Source organism: Ostrea edulis, chromosome 3 (genome assembly GCF_947568905.1).
Source record: "Ostrea edulis chromosome 3, xbOstEdul1.1, whole genome shotgun sequence".
In the NCBI taxonomy this organism is placed as follows: Eukaryota; Metazoa; Mollusca; class Bivalvia; order Ostreida; family Ostreidae; genus Ostrea; species Ostrea edulis.
In genome coordinates, this window is record NC_079166.1 from 23,162,563 (window position 1) to 23,182,046 (window position 19,484).

Here is a 19,484-nt window from a genome sequence, read left to right on the forward strand (position 1 = left end):
GCCTTGAAAGCGGATCTGCTTAGGTAGGTGTTAACTAGAACCGGTGTATGTGCATATTCCTCGTGTAACAGTAGTTTTAAGTGCCTCGATTAAAGTCAGCATTTTGCGGTCGTTCTTGCAATCTAATTTACCAATACAACCAGACATTTGGTAAAATTCTGTCTGACATATTTAATAATGTTTATTTTGACTGCGGAATTCTCCATTTACAGGATCAAGATATAGTACTCACGACGAGTGTGATCGGTCGACAGGGGATGTTTATTCCTCCTAGGCAACTGATCCCACCTCTGTTATATCCAAGGGTCCGTATTTCCCGCACCCTTAATTTTGTATTTTATGGGAGTTACACGAGATTGATCACTGTTCATTATATTTACCGTTCACAAAAATTTATCTAGTAGCAATGGGGTAGAAAACTACAGACTTTTGAAAATAACTAATTTTGAGCAACATGCATGTAGACCTAATAGCAATGTGGATATACGTGAAAGAAAACAGGAGGAAAGCGATAAGAAAATATAGAAATTTAGAGGAAACGTTTGTCAGGTTATAAGTGTTTACACACGGGAAATGGTGATGAAGTATCGTTTTCCACATTAAAATTGTTGTATAATTTCTCGACAAAATGACGAAATTCGATTTTATAATGTTTATTGCATGTGATTTGCAAATGATGTTGGACAGTTCTGGTAAGTAATCTGGTCTGTAAATAGAATTGTATTTTCGATAATAAGATAATTACATGTGATGTATCGATTTTTTTAATATATCTGTGAATAAAGAGTGTTTCTAGTGGTGCATTGTCAGATTTTTGTCTACGCTTGCCTTCCTATCTAGCATTCCCTCTGTTATTGGTATTGCTCTGTCATTTTAGTTGTTTAGTCTGTCTTCTTGTTTGTTTTTTGGAGAAACTTGCAATTGGTAATTCTGAAACGCGATATTTTCGATACGCAAAGTCAATATTTTGCATGTTATAGAACTGGAAAAAAATACTTCTGCATGCAACAACCAGATTTATATTTTGCATGTTTAATTATCTATTAATATCCTTCTTTTATTATCAATATGGTGTCAGTTGTTGGCTGCAAACAATATGAATTTCGAAAAAGAATGAATGCGGAAATCGGCCGTTTTCGTTACGCAGTCAATATTTTGCAAGTTATAGAACTGAAGCAAACTGTTCCATCATTTAACCTCATAAACTTTTACTTACTTTGCAATTTAATAAATACATGTATGTTCAGTCAAATAATTAATGCTTTCCCTAGTTTGCCATAAAAATCTGCATCTAATAAATGCAGATGATGTCTGCCTTTCAAGTCACGGAGGCGGATCAACCATCCACCGCATGATGAATGGAGATTATTCTACTTTCGTTTTTAAAGGTCACGGGAAAATGTTTGGACGTCCTGTCTTTTCAAAGAAAGATTACCTAAGAATAAATTGAATTTAAAAAATAAAATAAAATCAAAGACACGCATAGACCTTTAATAACTCGAATTTATTTTCTTTTTACAAAAATCGGACCAAAATTCGTTCATTTTCGGCAAAAATGGGTACTGATACGATATATCTCAAGAGCTAGATAGTTGGGATGTCTATTACTTTTTTCGCTAAATTTTAATCTCTCTTTAATACAAATATATCAAATATAATGCATAAAACTTATTGCTAATGATATTGACGTGTGTGTGCGTTTGTTTGTTTTTTTCTTACATCAGTTTTAACGTACATACATGTATGTATATATGATGCATGTTGAAATTAAATATTACTACATTAGTAATTAGATATTGATTCCAAAGGTTCTTAAAGCGGTTTAAATTAGAAATGAAATAACAGCAAAGCATTATTTATATCTTCCAGCGAGATGTGGGTTCTTTAAAACGTCGAAAACCTGTGATCGATTTGAAACTTCGACCATTGTTTTGGCAGATTTTTTTCTATATCGCATATGATTGATTGGTTAAATATTGTTTAACGCCCCTCTTGAGAATTTTTCACTCACAGAGACCTCACCACTGCCGGTGAAGGGCTGCACAATTTAGGCCTATGCTTGGCGCTTATGGCCATTGAGCAGGGAGGGATCTTTATCGTGTCACACCTGCTGTGACACGGGACCTCAGTTTTTGCGGTCTCAATTCAGTGCTCGAACTGGGCTTCGCCATTTTCGCCAATGGCGAATTTTTTTCAAAATTGGCGAAAAAAAAATTCAAAGTGGCGAAAATCCCTTTTTGCAATAAATTGTATTTTAAAATCTATCTTGTGATTTCCTTTGTCAGTGACACATTATCGCCAGTTTGTTTATGCAGTCAAAATTTGTTTATTCAGTCAACGCGTGCGACCGGAAATCCCGCGTCGATCCAGTGCACACAGAGCTGGTCACAAGGCCAGATAATAGCCTTAAGTAATGTATGGCTGCAAAAAAGTCGGTGATTATGTAATAAAGTACATCGGACAGCTATGTACCCTGCTGTGGTCAATTGTTTAACATTTAAAGTCTTATTCATTATTGTGTTATCATTTCCACATTAATGTCAAGAACCGACCAGTAATTAAATTGGCCGTATTATTGTGTATAATGTATATACATCAATTGTTTGTTTTTGCGGCCAAGATCGTTGATTACAAGATTTTGATTTTGATGTGTTTGATTTTAGTTCGAATATTTCATAAACAATGCGGTCGGTCACCATTGATATGGACATAGCAATTTTAATAAATAATTTTCTTTGAAGTTCAGTGCGCAACAGTATAAAAATGCTAATCTCATAAGACTATGCACCCCATTCTATTTTGACACTAAACTTGTAGCTTCTGACCCTAGTCAGTCTAAATTTCAAAAGATATCTATGTTTGGCTTTACAGTCAACCCCACCTGCTCAAACATCCGATTCTGTCCAAATTGCAAAATCTTCCATATCAAAACGGAAATTTAATAGGGAATGGTTGAGATACGACTCTAAATTGGGCTTGATGTTTTGTGACATCTGCATTTCGGGCAATGTACACAATGTTTTCACTGAGGGGTGTAGCATCATGAAGTTTATATATGATTTATTATCTGAGTTTTGATTTCCATAATAGAATTTATCAAACAAATCAACTTATTATTTCAGAAAGAAGTGTTTAGGTATGATAGCTGGATATGATTAAGTAATGTAACTGATTCAAAATGCTAAAATCAGTGTAATGAATAAAATAATATGATCTAAATAATTGTAAAGCATGAGATTATTTGCGCTGCGCCGCACCCCGAAAAAGTGGCGAAAGGGAATTTTGGTCCAGTGGGAGCACTGGGTCTCATCCGAAGACTGCTCCATTTAGTCGCCTCTTACGACAAGCAAGGGGTACTGAGGACCTACTGAAACCCGGATCCCCACGGGATCATATATATATATATATATATATATATATATAATTATGCTGATTTGATTACAATTTTATATGTATTCACACAACACTATCATTATCTGCTGTCCCAGAAACTGATGTGTGAAGCAGTTGGGTTATTTTATTTATCATGTTGTTAATTTAAATCTTGTCTATAATCAGTATTTCATATATAATTATATAGATATGTGCAGTGCAGAAGTGTGAACTCTGTCAGTATTACCGGTAGTACTTCTAAATGATTGTTATTAATTTTCATTATTATAATTAATTGCCTGTTAACATGTACATGCCCCCCGAAGGCCCTTGATTGGTGAAGAAACTATATACTATATATATATATATATATATGCACATTTACAGGTACACATATATAATAAAGGTAATTGGGCAGGATGAACATGTGTATATATACATGTATAGATATAAATATTCAGACACCGTAGTATCGAGGAGGGGCTGCCCCTCCACTTTGGGTGGTGGTGGTGGTGATGTCGACCATTTCCTTCCTATGGGAACAACTTGACCAGCCTAATCACACTTCAACTTTTATCAATCTTGTGAATTATATAATATATGTGTTGTGATGATTGTTACTAAAAGTTTATATTAGTATTGACGTACGCCCCCTCAATGATTAGGATAGACCCCCCCTCTCTCTCTCTCTCTCTCTCTCTCTCTCTCTCTCTCTCTCTCGTCACGGTGTTCTGGATAGGCTTGGCCCGCACACTGAAAAATGAAAATACATGCATGATATTTATTAAATTCATTTTTTTGAAAAAGTCTGATGTAGTTACATACATTGTCTCTTGGAAACAGACACGTAGCATCATTTATCGGGGGGGGGGGGGGGGTCGAAGGATAAGTTGGTAGTTAGTTAGCAAATGAAAAAAACCTTTCTGCCTGATCTTCGAATTCTTAAATTGTCGGGGAGTGGTGGTGGTACTGGTGGGGGGGGGGGGGGGGGAGGGGGAGGGGGGGGGAGGGGGAGGGGGGGGTATCCTTTGCTACATGGGTTCAATTCATAATTTTAAGCCTATTTTTTTTTCTCATTCAATACTACGATCAAGAATATGTGTGTGTGTGTGGGGGGGGGGGGGTGTCACTCAATATATCCTTATTCGCATATGAAAATAAGTGCCAGGGAAAAGGATTTAAATATACCACATTGTCTATACATGTACTCAAACAACTTCCCAGAGTCCGTTCTAGATTTAGACTGAATGTTGGTGCATACAATGAAATGCCCACTGACTGATGTAATTTTCATTTATCAAAGATGAACACTATATGGAGAGAGAGAGAGAGAGAGAGAGAGAGAGAGAGAGAGAGAGAGAGTTGGAACAATTTAGGGGAATGTCAAGATATAAACACGGACGCATTTTTGTGAGGTTTTTAAATACATTTGCTATATGAAATATACCATCTGAAGTTACATGCATATTACTTGACGTGTTTTGCTGTACCCAAGAAAACGATATCCCATTCATGCAGCATAAATTTGTATCGTTTAGTACATGTACATTTACCACACTTTATTCAATATATTTTGTAAATACCCACAGCATGCAGACATATTTTATTCTTATGTACTGTAACATGTATATTGCACACACATGTAAGCAGACATGTTATACAGTCCTTGGTGTACATGGCATAACAAGTAATTTTATCCGACTCAATCGACGTTTTTAATCGAAGTGTTTATATTTATGACCAAAAAAAAAAAAGAAAAAAAAAAGAAGAAAATTCAAGAGCCATTTTATTTTCCATATTTCATTTGAATAGGAGGACATTGAACAGCACCTTCGAAAATATGATTGCGTTCTACTCAGCAATTGTTGACAAATACACGCATTATTTTCCTCACTCTAATTAACACAAGATTATTCCGCAAAATGTCTATGACCACGATAAAGTTACATGTAAATGAATAATGTATTTTCCATAGCATGCCAGTTTTCAATAGTCTTTGATCTCAATGAGTATTTTTATATAAAAAGTTAAAATTGTAACTTTTAGAAAAAATATTCTAGAAGAATCAGGGTACGGTAAATCCTATAAGGTCGATGACGTCGTTCCGAAAAAGCGACCGTCGGAAGATAGCATCAGAGTTAACAATGCAATATTGTAACGTTATTTTCTCAATATCAGCAACAAGTAAATGGTACATGTTATATATGAATGAAACTAGAAAATTACCACCTTTCTACCTGCAAAATATGATCGGATTTTGGCCAATAACGTCCCTTGTTCTTTGTGATCCTGAGACCAAGACAACCCTACAGTAGGAAGTTGTTTTTATAGTAGATAATACCTTGATTGTAGATAGCATGACTCCCGAGCCAAAGTAATGTCTACAGTAGATACTGAAAATTATCTTTCGAAACCGTTTTTGATCATCCCCAATGCCAATATCAAGATAAAAAAGAACATAAAGAGTCGGCGTGAACAGTTGTTTAATTGTTGCCTTTCTGTCTGACTGTCATCGTATTATCATTATTGGTCGAATTTGATGGTGTATCTGGAATGTAATTTCGATGAAACGTGTGACTTCTGTGTTTTTCATTTCAAATGGAGCAATCATATCAGGATTTGCATAAAACTGTTGTTGTTTTAATGGTTTGAATAAGAAAACATTGTGACTTGATGTTTGATGAATATCTGAAATGCTGACAGATTTGTAAAAAAAAAAAAAAAAGTATATTATTCTTTTTTGTGTTTTACAGGACAAAGAGCATGCAACGACGATAGTAAGTAGCGTATTACGTGAAAAATTGTTTATACCAATGTGGGATGTGTTGGATACATGTACAATGATTATGATTATATATTACAGCTGTGATCCATTTCCGTGTCATCTCGATTTTCTTCGGATTATCTTTCATGCATTTAAGCATTACAACCCAAAACAATTAAGCTATTAATTTACTGAAATTCAATTACTAGTTAATCTATGAAATGGACCAAATGATATGGTCAGTATGCTTTGATACAGAGTCCGCTGATTAGAAGAAGAATCATTTTCAACCTTCAATGAAAGATGATTGGAATCAGGTCGTTTTAAAACTCAACTAATATGTTATTGCGATTTAAAAAGGTAAACAACATATATTTACAGATATATCCAGGTTTAATCATTCACACAATTTTTTTCAGGATTTGTGATTGACAATTCCAGTGGACAGGAAATTTCCAATAATAACATTCTTATAGATTTTGGCATCATTGAAACTCAGTGTGACTGTAAGGTCAGTTTCAATTTCTCTGGTGAGTATTTCTACAGTTTGGCAGCAAATCCCGGATATGATGGCTGTGGGACAGCGATAGAAATATCAGTTGATAGCAATACAACCTTTAGATTACCTTGTTCATTCAAGCAACCAAGCACTGTATTTGGTACATCTGACGAAACCAGCGATACTGTGAAGTTGATACCTTCCGTCAATCAGAACATCAAAGGAAACAGTGGTTACTGTGTACGCATTGCAAGTAACAGTGAGTGACATTTTTTTCTTTTCGAATTAAAAAAAAGAAATTACAGTAAAACACGATTATAGCGAACATTCAGGACAAGCAAACAATGATTCGGTGTAACAAGGCACTTTTACATTCAATAAAGTTTTGTTATTTTCCACTCCTAGGGGAATAAACATCTCTTCATAATACGTGTGATTGCGTTATTAGTGTTTTCATTACATTTTACTGTATGCATGTACAGATGGACGGGTTAAAGCAACATTAGGAACCAGAAACACTAACGTGTACATCAATTTTCAGAAATATCAAATTACTTCCATGCCTACTGTGGCACGTTAGAAACAGAGTGGTCAACGACTGCAGGTTACCAGCCGATCAGCACTGATGCAGTGTTGCAAAGAAATACATCTGGCTCCAGAGTCGATAAGACGAGCTCACTACAGTGTATGTTTAGGGTTGTGTAGGTTTAGTAGAACGATTTTATTCGTACTGTACCACCTCTTGTATGTCCAGGGGTTCATGTTTACTCAACTCTTAATTTTTAAATCCTTATAGAAAATATAAAATCTGTCATTGTTTGTTCTCTCCACATTTTAAAGGACATATGAAACACGTGAAAAGTGATTAGGTTTATGAAATACATTCAATTTATTCATACATGCATGAAATAAAGAATTATGTTTTATTTCTTATCATTTAATCATATTTTTTAAAATAGAAAAACAATTGGTTTTTCTCACCAAAAAGTTTGAATTTACGTTTCTGAAATGGCGCGTAGGAGTACCTATTCATAACAAAGAAAACAACAACAAAACTGGCTGTGCGTTCGGTTGAGATAGAGTTACTGTGAAAAATTAAATGAATTATACGCTAAATGAAATGTACAATTGTTAAAAACTGAAATAAATAAAAAGGAAGAGAAGTGGTGATTGGATGTATGCTGCATTGCATTCGAGACGTTGAACACTGGTTGTGTCGTAGGAACGGTGGAATGCGACTCGGCCCCATTTCAATATCAAATAAAAAGCTCAACACCTCTTCATCTAAATTGCGCTCATTGACTGAGCCCCATATAACGCAGTTCAATTTCATTAATATTTACCAGATCAAAAGTCGCTGCTTCTCCGTCTTCTTATCGAACTCGTAAAGCAGACGATACATACCGTAATATGTCGACTTTTACCAGTCAGCGCCCTACGTCATCAAGTTTACTGTTCTGCCACGTCATCACTAGGCCTCTTTATGTTGCTTCTTTAAATCAATTTGTATTGTATTCACATCTTTGGTTGTGTTTATTTTTGGTAGCATCAAACAAATACATTTCGTTTACAATGCATCTGTGGAAATTTCCGAACTATAAATAGCGCTAAAATTAGAACGGCCGTTAACGGGGAAAACGCATTTCAGAGAAAAGTAGTCCCGCGTGTTTAGTGCAGAGTAACTCCGCACAATTTTGTTTGACACAGAAATCAAACAAATTTTTCATCCAATCAGTATCGTTGTTAAGTGATCACTTTAAAAGTTATTAAATGGTTACGTTTTAAGAGTAATGATGTAAATAGGGTAGCTTTAATGGACTTTGAATTTAAAGGACCAATGATGGCCAGAAGAGAAAACAAGCAACTATTATATATGTTAAGATAAGAAATAGTTGAGGGGATAAATTGGAAACTTTTTGTTGCTTTTGAGATTTGTTTTTCTTCTTCATATCTTGATTTCATGGTTCAAATGATATATTGTATTGTGGAACAGCTAAAAATTCAAATTTGAGAAAATATTTATTCCAAGACAAAAAATAATAAACTCCACTAATTAATGGTGCTACAGTATTAACATATTGCATATTTGACTACAAGAAAACAGTTACGTTGATTTGAAACTCTTGGTTGGCAAAGCTTGTATCATTGTCAAACTAGGTTTCATTATCAGCTTTTCACGATTTCAGACAATTCTGAATATAAGTTCTAATTGTAGATAGGGAGATGGGTATCAACAGCACACTAATCTGTTATTTCTGTTTAGTATACATACATCAAAATATCAACTTCGAACTTTTCAGGGATAGTAATTGGTGCAGCGTCCTGTGGAAGTGCGGCTATATTCGCAGTATTTACAGTGATTATAGTGTGGATCCATAAAAGGTGTTTATTGTGAAATCGAATGAATTTGAAAAATATAAATGAATTAGAAAATAAGGACAATGAATATAAAAAAAACCCAACAAATACAGTAGTTAACTCGTTTATTATACTTTTATATCAAATATTTCAGTCTGAATGCATGACATACTTTGGATAAAATACCCATAATGATTCTCCGTATGAGAGATTGATAAGCTTCCCGGGATGATGTATATAAAGAAAGTCAGGTCTCATGACATGCGTTCGTTAGTTTTCTAAAATTTTCATTCCTTACATCTGAAATTTGCAAAACACTGAGCAAGACTCGTTTTGGTGCTGGTTATAGAGACTGCATTCACCTAGAATACATTTAGATGCATTATATTTGCTGTAGTATTCCTTATGACGTCATTTAGAGATTTTACCAAGCGACATTTCAAACACGCATCCAAAACGACACTAGGCATTCATTGACAAAACAACATATTGTAACGCCACGGATTACATCAGTATAATCAAGAACACAGCTTTTTAAAAATATATTTACAATAAACGGGTAATGTTACACAGTTTTGTTTCAAGGTCCTAGTTGCATTCACTACAACGCAGATGTTGCATGTAATTAAGAGTGATATTGTGTAGCAATATTTTCATCGGAAAATGCTTATAACTTAATTTATTATAATGAATTATCACACCATTGAATCTATACACAGTGCTAATATGTAATGACCCATTCTCTATTGTTTTGCAAATATCATGCATCAAATTCAAACTTTTATTTTCATTTAACCCCACATCAAAAGACACAAGAAGGATGTTCCTTATACGAAAAAGACATTATCAAGTCAACAAGCAGTTGGAAAGGAGAAGAGAGTTGAAAGTGGTCTTAAGGACAACCCGTTGTATCAATCAGCTGATAGAGATTCGTACATGCGTAGTCAGAACCCAACTTGTCCATCGATCTGCAATAGTCTTGGTTTGATAGAGAACACTTTATATCAGTCTGCAGATGATGATGTACAGGGTAGAGAGGAGAGTTTTAAGAACATGGACAGCGACAATATATCTGATCTCCCAATGTATTCAGAAATAAACCATAGCCATAAATAAACAAGGAGGATAAGGAACAGTCTAACTCCGATTATCTCAAATATAGCTGCAGAATTTAGAGTAAGGTCATTAGACTAGCTGTGATATACATTAGAGTACTAGAGTATGCGCCATGAATAAGGCTTCAGGAGGGAGACTATTTTGCGCATTGATGCGTGTCCAAGATGGAGTCAAAATTCAAACTTTAGTTCAAACATACATCATTGATACATTAATGTATATCAAATTTTTAGAAAAGTTTCATAATGGAACTAATTCACCCCCCCCCCCCCTTATACATACAGTGAACATAGACCTTCACCTGGGGGACATTTCAGTTAGTTAATGCAATATACATGTACATGTATTCTCAGTTATCCAATAGTGAGTTTTTGGTTCATTGTGAAACTACAATTAGAAATCTTAAACATATGAAATACACACCTATCTGTGAGAGCAAGATGACTCAGATGAACTTACATGTAGTGATCCATGGGCAGTCCATGGGTCTCTTTCCATTGATATTAATTATTTATTGAAATATGAAATGGTTATTTAAACATATTTGGTGTATTATACTGTATAGTGATATAAATTTCTATCAAAAATATGTATAGGTAATAAATTTGGTCCAGTTATTACAAGAAATTGTATGAAAAATAACTAAATATTTAGGCAATCATTGTGAGTGCGAAAAGGTCAACTGCAATAGCACACACTATATATCATTCTTAAATGGCTCATAAAAACTTCTAGTATTGTGAGTTTGAATGCTCCATATTGTAATTTGGGAATGCTTAATCATTTAAGGTCAATAGTTTATCTCTGCTGACTGTATCTCTTAAAATTCATTTCTAGAAGGGGGGGGGGGGGGGTAGGGTTACAAAATCTGACATAGTTTCAGATTAAACCTCATTTGGTATATTTTTTTATATTCAATATTTTAGATACTACTTGACTTATTGTAAAAATGAAATAAAATCAAAAATTTTATGAGCAGAATTTTGTTGTTGTCAAAAAATGTATGCCTGATAGTATTTGAGAAACGCCATATTTAGGGTAAATTTGGACAATTGCCAAGTCGAATCATCCCAATGTCTTCCTTAGATGCATTTTGAATTTCTAATCAATGTTGACATTTTATCTGTTTGTGTTTGATTTACATAACTATATATGATAAACAATATTTCTGGTGTCAATAAAATTTTTATTGGCTTTTGTGTTAATTTGCTCAATTTTGGCATTTTTTGCCTTTAGGTGCTGCAAAAGAGGGGATTTAAATATCGCTTTCCTCGACAATTAACCTGATTACTTTTGTTGATTTTTTTATATGTTTTAGGATAAAGTCAAAATTTTATAATAAATAAAATTGAAAAAAAATTCAATGAACGGTTTTTTGGGGGCTAGTTATCAATAGCTATCTGAAAAGAAGTTTAAAACTAAACAAAACAAACCAACATATCTAAAGTGCTGAAACAGTAAAAGTAAATATATCATATATTTTTATTTAAAGAAATTCATGAACTCGTTCATCTATTTAGTCGTATTACTATTTTTCTATTTCTCAATTGGCTAAAAATTAAAATATTGATAATCATACCATTTATTGTTAACAAATTAAGTGTGTGATTACAAACTGCACGTAAGTCTTGTATTTTTGGTATTCAAAAAAAAAAACATGAATAACTGTAGAAGAAACTAATAAACAAAGCAGGATGGCGGCGCCCATATGGATCACAAAATTTTCAGTGAACGTATGTAGAGATTATCTCTATTCATTTGCTGATTTTCTCATTGTTTTTCTTTTACATACGTATTACTTTCAGAGCTTTGCTTCGAGGACGGGCCGAAGGCCCGTCCGAACTTCGCTCAATATAAATGTACATGCACATAAAAAAAAAATTTTTTGGGGGGGGAAATAATAGGATTCGTTGAAATGCATTTAACTATATTTGTATCAAGAATGACCGTTGACAAAGATTGATCATTACTGTCTAAACTGGACTTTTTTTCTGCATTTATCATTTCCTCAGAAAGTAAAATAATATGTCTTACGGCGTGACCGTGTTTGAGGGCGAAGCAAAAAATATTGGCATTAGTATATAAATCCATAACAGGACAAATGTATCCCGAAATATTAGCACCTAACGTGTGAGGACAAAGCTCAATCAAAGTATTCTAACTTTAGACAGTTTTGATCCGCCTATTCATTGAATGTGGGAAACGCTATGCAACTGATGTAAACAGTGCATTGCGACGTCATATTCAGCGTCGGTGTTTAGCAAATACGCAAACATAGGAGACATGGCACAATCGCGTTATTCAAGGAGTGATTATATATGATTAAGAAAATAAGATTTACATGCTTTTACGGGTTTTATGTAACATCTCAGAACGACGTGAACTTGGGTACACGAGATTCAAAATGGGGAAATACATGTCCATGCGCTAGTATTCGAATCGACGCCATTGGGACCAAAATGTTTAAGTTCCATAGGTATGGTTTAATTTTTCATTAGTTTTCAATATATTCCTTTTAAACATGTATATACGTGTTACATTGTAGCTATAGGGAGAGCTCCGCTCTCACAGCCCTTGGGGCCGTGAGAGGGCTTCGCCCTCTATTAGGATAAACCATTGGAAATAAAAATGATTTGCCTTTCGATGATTCAATTAGATGACATTGTTTCAGTCAGATGATAAATAAGTTCTTGCGTGTACCAATATCACATTGACTGAATCTATAGTTGCAGGTGAGAATTTTGGAGGTTTTTAATTCGTCTCTTTATGCATCTAATCCCACCCCTTGTGTCTTCAGGGGCCCTTGTTTATCCTGTTCTCGATTTTGAATTGTTTAGAAGATTGTAGAGTGATTTCTCTTTTGAAAATTAACCAACAATCTTCTATCATCTGTATATATGCATATCTTTCTATTTATCTATGTCAATGGGGTCAAACTACTTATTCGTTCATAAACGTATATGACCCATGGTTACGTGCTTCAGTTGAATTTCGTTGAAAGAAAACTGGATATAACTGAATACAACATGATATAACGTTAGCTTCAAGTTCATCGACCTGTTACTGCATTTTATATTCTGTTACAATAGAGATGTCTTTCAGCATTATGTATATTCTCCCAGTTCTCATACTCAAATGGATTACCTGCAACTCCTTTGTGAATGGTAAGCATGAATCGTATATCGCCTTCAATTTATAATGATCAATATTTGAAAAGATAAACCTTTCTCTCGTCATATATATTTTTAAAATTCGACTGAATATTAATGTAATGTTACAGTATGTAAAGAATTTGTCTATTGAGCAGGTTAAGTCCCAAAACATTGGATGGATTTGAATGACATGTGTATTCGATAAAGAAATGTGGATTTATGCCTTTATATTGTAGGTCAGATATGCACCACTGACACTACTGGTGAGTATATTAGTAGGCTTAACCTTCGGAATTTATTGATATGGCGCTGCACTGCCTCAACCGCACGATGATTATTTTTCAATCTGATTAAGATACAGACCTCTCAAACAGCGCAGTCTTACATCATCGTTTGCAGTTTCATTACTCTGTGAAAGATAACTCTGCAATTTCGAATTATTCCTCGAAATAATAAACACTCTCATGTGTTGCATTATGCATGGACATGTACACATGTCTAAGTACACATACAGTATGTCCAAAGGGGATACAGATATCATTAACTAAATCAAATTGTTTAATTTTTCTAAATCAATCTAATTAAAGATTGATATTTTTAACCATTATTTCCTAGTCTCTTTATCTCAGCTGTAGTTCAGACCTGTGGAGAAACTACTAAGACAACCGGAGAAATGTATCTGGATTTCTATACCGGGAAGCTGGCGACAAACTGTTCATGTCTACTTGTTCCCATGTTTTCCGGGCGGATTATAGTTAGCATTATATCGATGCCAGATATTGAATCTCGGTTAATTATTGCTGAACAAGGTAATGGAAGAATAAATAACACATTCATGGACTACAGAAAGAGTCCCATAATGAAGAGAGTGAAAGAACAGAGACCAGTCATCATCAGACCTCACTACCATTCCACTGGACAAAACTTCTTCTGTGTATCGGTCTCCTCTCAAGGTATGCGGATATAGATGAGTGTAATAAAATGTGGGATTTTTGTTTTCAGTGATGGCACGTTTAGCTTCATGCAAACAAAGGATAGGACTAGTAGCAGATTCAAAGTTTAATTAAATAATCCCAATAAATAAGGTATGTACCATTCATGGAAATATCATCCATGCAACTATTTGAAAACCACTCTGATGCAATTTACTGGTATGTGCATAATTGTTCTTTTTATGTATAGAAAAACGAACATAATTTCTTTTCAACACAGTGTAGATGTCAAATATTCCGTGCGTACAGACCTAACTTTCCGTGATTTAATCACAATCATACGGTCATAGTAAGAAAAGCCAGATTTGTTAGCAGAAACCAATGAAATAAAAATGATAAAAAATACCACCAAAATGTTTAAGGAATATTAGATAACTGTTCATAATATGCTGTAAAGAATGGAATATGCCAATTTACATGTACTGTTACAGTACGATTTTAAGTTCTATGTTACAATATCTTAATAGTGATATCCAGATGGACGTCTTAAGTCATTCATTGTTTAGGCTTTAGGGTACATTTAGTATTGTATTATATTTGTTCTGTACATCGACAGAAATACTCGGTACACAGCCCTGAAATAAACACTCTATGTACTTAGAACGGTGATCTGTTTCTATGTACAGTCTTCTACTTTAAGGTGAAGGGGATATCAAGATTTCCTGCGGATCTGACTCAAATAACTTGACATCGATGGACAAGAATCCCACCGATTTTAACGCACTGGTTCCACGTCGGATATGTGAGTAACAACAATGTCTGTTTTCTGATTCATGCTTATTAACCACTTTAGGACTAACCAACGTAGTTTACCACGTACTGAATATGTGTTTTAGCCGTGACAATAATGCTTTATGATATAGAATAATCAAGTTCATCAATATCGCATTACAGATAGAAAACATTCCTTCTTTGCATTTTAAGTCCCGTGGCGATCCGGGTTAGAGTAGGTCCTCAGTACCCCTTGCTTGTCGTAAGAGGCGACTAAATGGGGCGGTCCTTCGGATGAAACCGCAAAAATCGAGGTCCCGTGTCACAGCATGTATGGCACAATAAAGATCCCTCCCTGCTCAAATACCGTAAGCGCCGAGCATAGGCCTAAATTTTGCAGCCCCCCGCGGCAATTGTGACGTTTCCATGTGAGTGAAATATTCTAGAGATGGACGTTAAACAATATACAATAAATTGATTATATATTTTAGTCACTGTGTATGATGAATTTCAACCTTCCCTCTGCGGTGGTCTAGAGGTAGAACGTTCGACCCACATGCGGAAGGTCGGGGTTTGAAAGACCTTAGTCGTTAAAATTAATAGTGACAGTTCCATCTCCAAACGCTCGGCATCAGGTGTTAACGTCACGGGTCATCAAAGATTACCTTAAAAACGGATGTCCCGTGTCACCGTAGGTGTGATGCGCTAAAGAAACCCTCACTGCCCTATTGAGGTAAGCGCTCAGCATGGGCCTATATTTGAAGCCCTTCACTGGAATAGGTGACGTCTCCATATGAGTGAACAATTCTCGAAAGGGACGTAAAACAAGATACAACCAATCAATCAATCAATCAATTTACCATTCCACCCTTGGTGTGTTCAGGGGTCCGTGTTTACCCTGTACTAGATTTTGTATTCTTTATAAGATTATGAGATCCGTCGCTGTATGTTATCTTCACTGTTTTCATGTGTGATATGACGAGAAGTTATTTTAGGGAGCATTGTGACGATAGGTGTAACTGTATCCTTCCTGGTTCTGTGCTTGTTCACGGTGTGTCTCTATATGCACGTGCGCGGAAGGTATGTATGAAAATCATAATTTACAACGTATCCACGTGTTATAAGATATCATTAATTATTGATTAAGGAAGTAGTATATTGTGTGTCAGAAATACAATCAAATTCCAGTGCTGAGTATTTTTCTTTTCAAATTAAAATATCAATTTTACCTCCATTATGGATAAACAACAATAGGATACCGGATGTTAATGACAGGACATGTTTAACATATCACTTTATCTTGTTTTAGAGCGGAGAAGTCTACAATAGAATCTGACGGAGGAGACGAAATAACGCAAACAAGCCGTGTCTTCTACAGCGTCCGCGACAGTGAACATGTATCTCCGAACATTTATAATGAATACGAAAAGCTGGGGATGAAATCAATGCATTTCTACAATGATTTATCATTAACAGTTGATCAAACATCGATATCGCCATACACCAATGTTCCAATGGATGAAAATACGTCCGACATATAAAATTAAGGTTACTTATTGCAATGAAACTTAAAACGTATTTCACCTCGGTGTTTGTTGTTGTGAAAATATATTTAGCATTAAACAGTGAATCAAAAGTAAAACCTTATTGTTCTCTTTAAGTCCTTATTTATAATTATAATGATATCAGTATAATATTAATTCATGTTTTGTTATGTATTTATTGTTTTAGTTTGTTTTACATATAAAACGCTTTAGGGTAATTGTGTTGATTAGAGAAAGCACTATATACATGTACAACAATACTATTTCATTGAACATCGATGCAAACGGAAACTATATGACAAATGGGATGACTCCCGCTACTACATCGTCAACTTCCCATATTCATGCAGCAATATTTCAATATCACTCCCATATGGTATTGATGTCTCTCAGCTGATTTAATATGCGAAAGAATGTTTTGCGTATGATCGTTTTTTTTAAATCGAGACAGGCTACTGAGAAAGAAGTCGATGGATTTCAACATTTTGAAGTTTTCGTTTGTGGTTTTGCCTCACTATCATCATCGCCGTCGTCGTACTCATCATTTCTACTATAAAATATGTTCTTCGGGCAATAAACAATACAGGGTTTTATCAAGTACCCATTTGCCAATTTACAAACTAAAGAATACTATCTACACATATATGCATGATACTTTTATTTAGTTAGTATTGGCGTCGAACAAAGATACTGATTGTTTTAATCAGTGACATATTAAAGTACTCGAGTTGTCACTTAAAACGATGTTATTGGGATGAGGCTGTCTGTTTAGGCAATACTAAGGAGTTGGAGTCTTTAGTCTGGGCATTATCTCAGCACCATTGGGGTGTGAGGTTTATATTTACGACGTATTGTTGGGTTAAGTTTGTCAGTCTAGGTAATATTTAAGGGCTAAGTCTGTTAGTTTACGAAATATATCAAAAGATTTAGTTACTTGGTTTACAGGATATTAAAGGAGGCTTGTCATTTTAGGGGTTATCAATGACTACGGATGTCAGTCTAGGCAGTGACAAGGACACGGCTTGTCCGCCGGGGTGGTAAACATGGAATGATGTTGTCAGTATTGACGATTAAAAATGTCAGTTCCTAGGAATATCTTTGTCATTATAATAGCGGACTAGTATTGAAGTTGTAAGCCTCGCAGGTATTCTACAATTAGATGTGTCAGCCCTAGCGATGTACATTATTGGAATGTTTATTCGTTTTTATATCGACCGTTGGGATAGGAGGTTGATGATGAAACATATGACAACGGAGACTAAAATCGAGTTTCTATGAAGCTTACTATTCCACGTGGAAATTTCAAGAGTTATCTAACTTCCATGAAAATCATCTGTTTCTAGGATTCTTTGACAGATATTTACGAAAACAACGGAAACTTTTTATGTATTTTCAATCTTGGTACATGTATATCGTTCTTCGTGGCAAGTTCCCATAATTTGTTCTGTTTATTTTATGAATATATCAGTTGTACAATCCTTATATTTTCAACTCGCCTCAATTTGCACAAAACCTTTAAACAATTACACCATTACCTACAGTACACGACACGAGTTTTATGCGTGTTCCACGCAACGCGGTGGAACAAATTTGCCCCAAACACGGTGGACCTTTAAAATTGTCGGCACCTTTGAAGTCCTATTTTTCTGCGCGAGCTAGACATTGAAGTCCACGGAGGATCTCCGTGGATGCCACCGCGCATCTCCGTGGATGTCACCTGTACCTCCGTCGATGCCACCGTGTACCTCCGTGTGATAAAACCAAGAAATAATTTCCGAAATAATTCACCCAAAAAACCTTTTCGCTTGGCCAGCATGCATGCCCCCACCCCATTACTTATTTAGAAATTAGCTATAAATCATTCAATTCTTGTAATTGTTGTTTAATGATACGTTGGTGTTTTCGGTACATATCCGTATGTAGACTTCCCTGCAGGCGTTCACACCTTTTTATGAAACGCCCAAATTCTCGACATCCTGTATATAAACACCTGTATTATTCCTACCACTCGTCGGTACATTGTTTCACGGCACGTGCAGCACAATTTCACCAAATAAAAAAAGGGTCATGAACAACGACAATCACATGCCAGTAATTTCAATTTGATAAATAGCAGTTCAAAGAAATATGTACTATAAACAATGATTTATTTTTACGTAAAGTTTTAATTGTAATTAGGAATATGTGATTAAGGTCAGCTATATACATGTACATGTTTACATTGGAGATGAATTTCATTATGTACTCAACTGTGAAGCAATGTGAGCAAAGAATCAAATTTTTATCATCTAAACAAATAAATATTTATAATATCTTTACTTTTAAACAAACCTTTAGAAAACTCCGTACTTTCATTAAGAAAATAATAAAATAAAATGTGCTCCCCTACCTAGAATGTCCATACTTCACATTAATAATAATACGTTTTTTTTTAAAGGTTTTTTTCTTCTAACTTGATAAATACTTTATTACACGCATGTATTATTTACTAAATGTATATATAACAGTTTTTTGTCTTTATATTTTTGTATACCATTGCATAATGGTGATGAGATCCAATAAATTGAATTGAGTACATGTAGTCTTGAAATATCACAAAGTATATAGTTGACAACGATTGAAATAAAAATGCAGACGTTTTCTCGTTTATTCAGTAACTCAATAACTTGCGCGTCTTCTGAATGAAAGTTGTAAAACAAACGTACTAGGTTTTGGTCAGTTATAACATAATATGGGGGTAAAATTCATCTAATCTCCGCTAGCAATGGGTTTTGAGTCAACTGTGCCTTCGTGGACGAATAATCTCGGCTTGCGAAGATGGAAAGAAAAAAAAGCCTAGATAGTCCGCTTGCATTAACATGTATTATGAAGGTGAAATCGAAGAATTATCCAGTAAATCCATTGATGTTGCAGTATATATAGCATGTATTTATTTTATTTTTGACTGAGAGGGAGATAGACAGCTAAGCACGTAAC

General features: G+C 34.8%; 2 protein-coding genes across 6 annotated transcripts; both read left to right on the forward strand.

Annotated features, from left to right (window-relative positions):
* Positions 1 to 520: 520 nt before the first annotated feature.
* On the forward strand, positions 521 to 11,303 carry LOC125673795 (uncharacterized). Of its 3 annotated transcripts, XM_048910611.2 has the most exons (7): positions 522 to 692; positions 6,126 to 6,149; positions 6,556 to 6,647; positions 6,777 to 6,894; positions 7,177 to 7,320; positions 8,936 to 9,017; positions 9,803 to 11,303. In XM_048910611.2, exons 1-7 carry the CDS (start codon positions 629 to 631, stop codon positions 10,107 to 10,109), a joined length of 831 nt encoding a protein of 276 aa, XP_048766568.2. In that variant the 5' UTR covers positions 522 to 628; the 3' UTR covers positions 10,110 to 11,303. The 3 variants fall into 3 exon arrangements, with proteins under 3 accessions (XP_048766570.2, XP_048766568.2, XP_048766567.2); XM_048910610.2 differs by having other exon boundaries at positions 525 to 692; positions 6,556 to 6,894; XM_048910613.2 differs by lacking the exon at positions 7,177 to 7,320 and having other exon boundaries at positions 521 to 692; positions 6,556 to 6,894.
* A 1,766-nt stretch (positions 11,304 to 13,069) lies between these two features.
* Positions 13,070 to 16,606, forward strand: LOC125677402 (uncharacterized). 3 transcript variants are annotated; one of them, XM_048915447.2, is made up of 6 exons: positions 13,070 to 13,273; positions 13,498 to 13,524; positions 13,891 to 14,214; positions 14,894 to 14,995; positions 15,960 to 16,044; positions 16,274 to 16,606. In XM_048915447.2, exons 1-6 carry the CDS (start codon positions 13,201 to 13,203, stop codon positions 16,503 to 16,505), a joined length of 843 nt encoding a protein of 280 aa, XP_048771404.2. In that variant the 5' UTR covers positions 13,070 to 13,200; the 3' UTR covers positions 16,506 to 16,606. The 3 variants fall into 3 exon arrangements, with proteins under 3 accessions (XP_048771404.2, XP_048771406.2, XP_048771405.2); XM_048915449.2 differs by having other exon boundaries at positions 13,162 to 13,273; positions 13,877 to 14,214; XM_048915448.2 differs by having other exon boundaries at positions 13,173 to 13,273; positions 13,417 to 13,524.
* Positions 16,607 to 19,484: the final 2,878 nt, after the last annotated feature.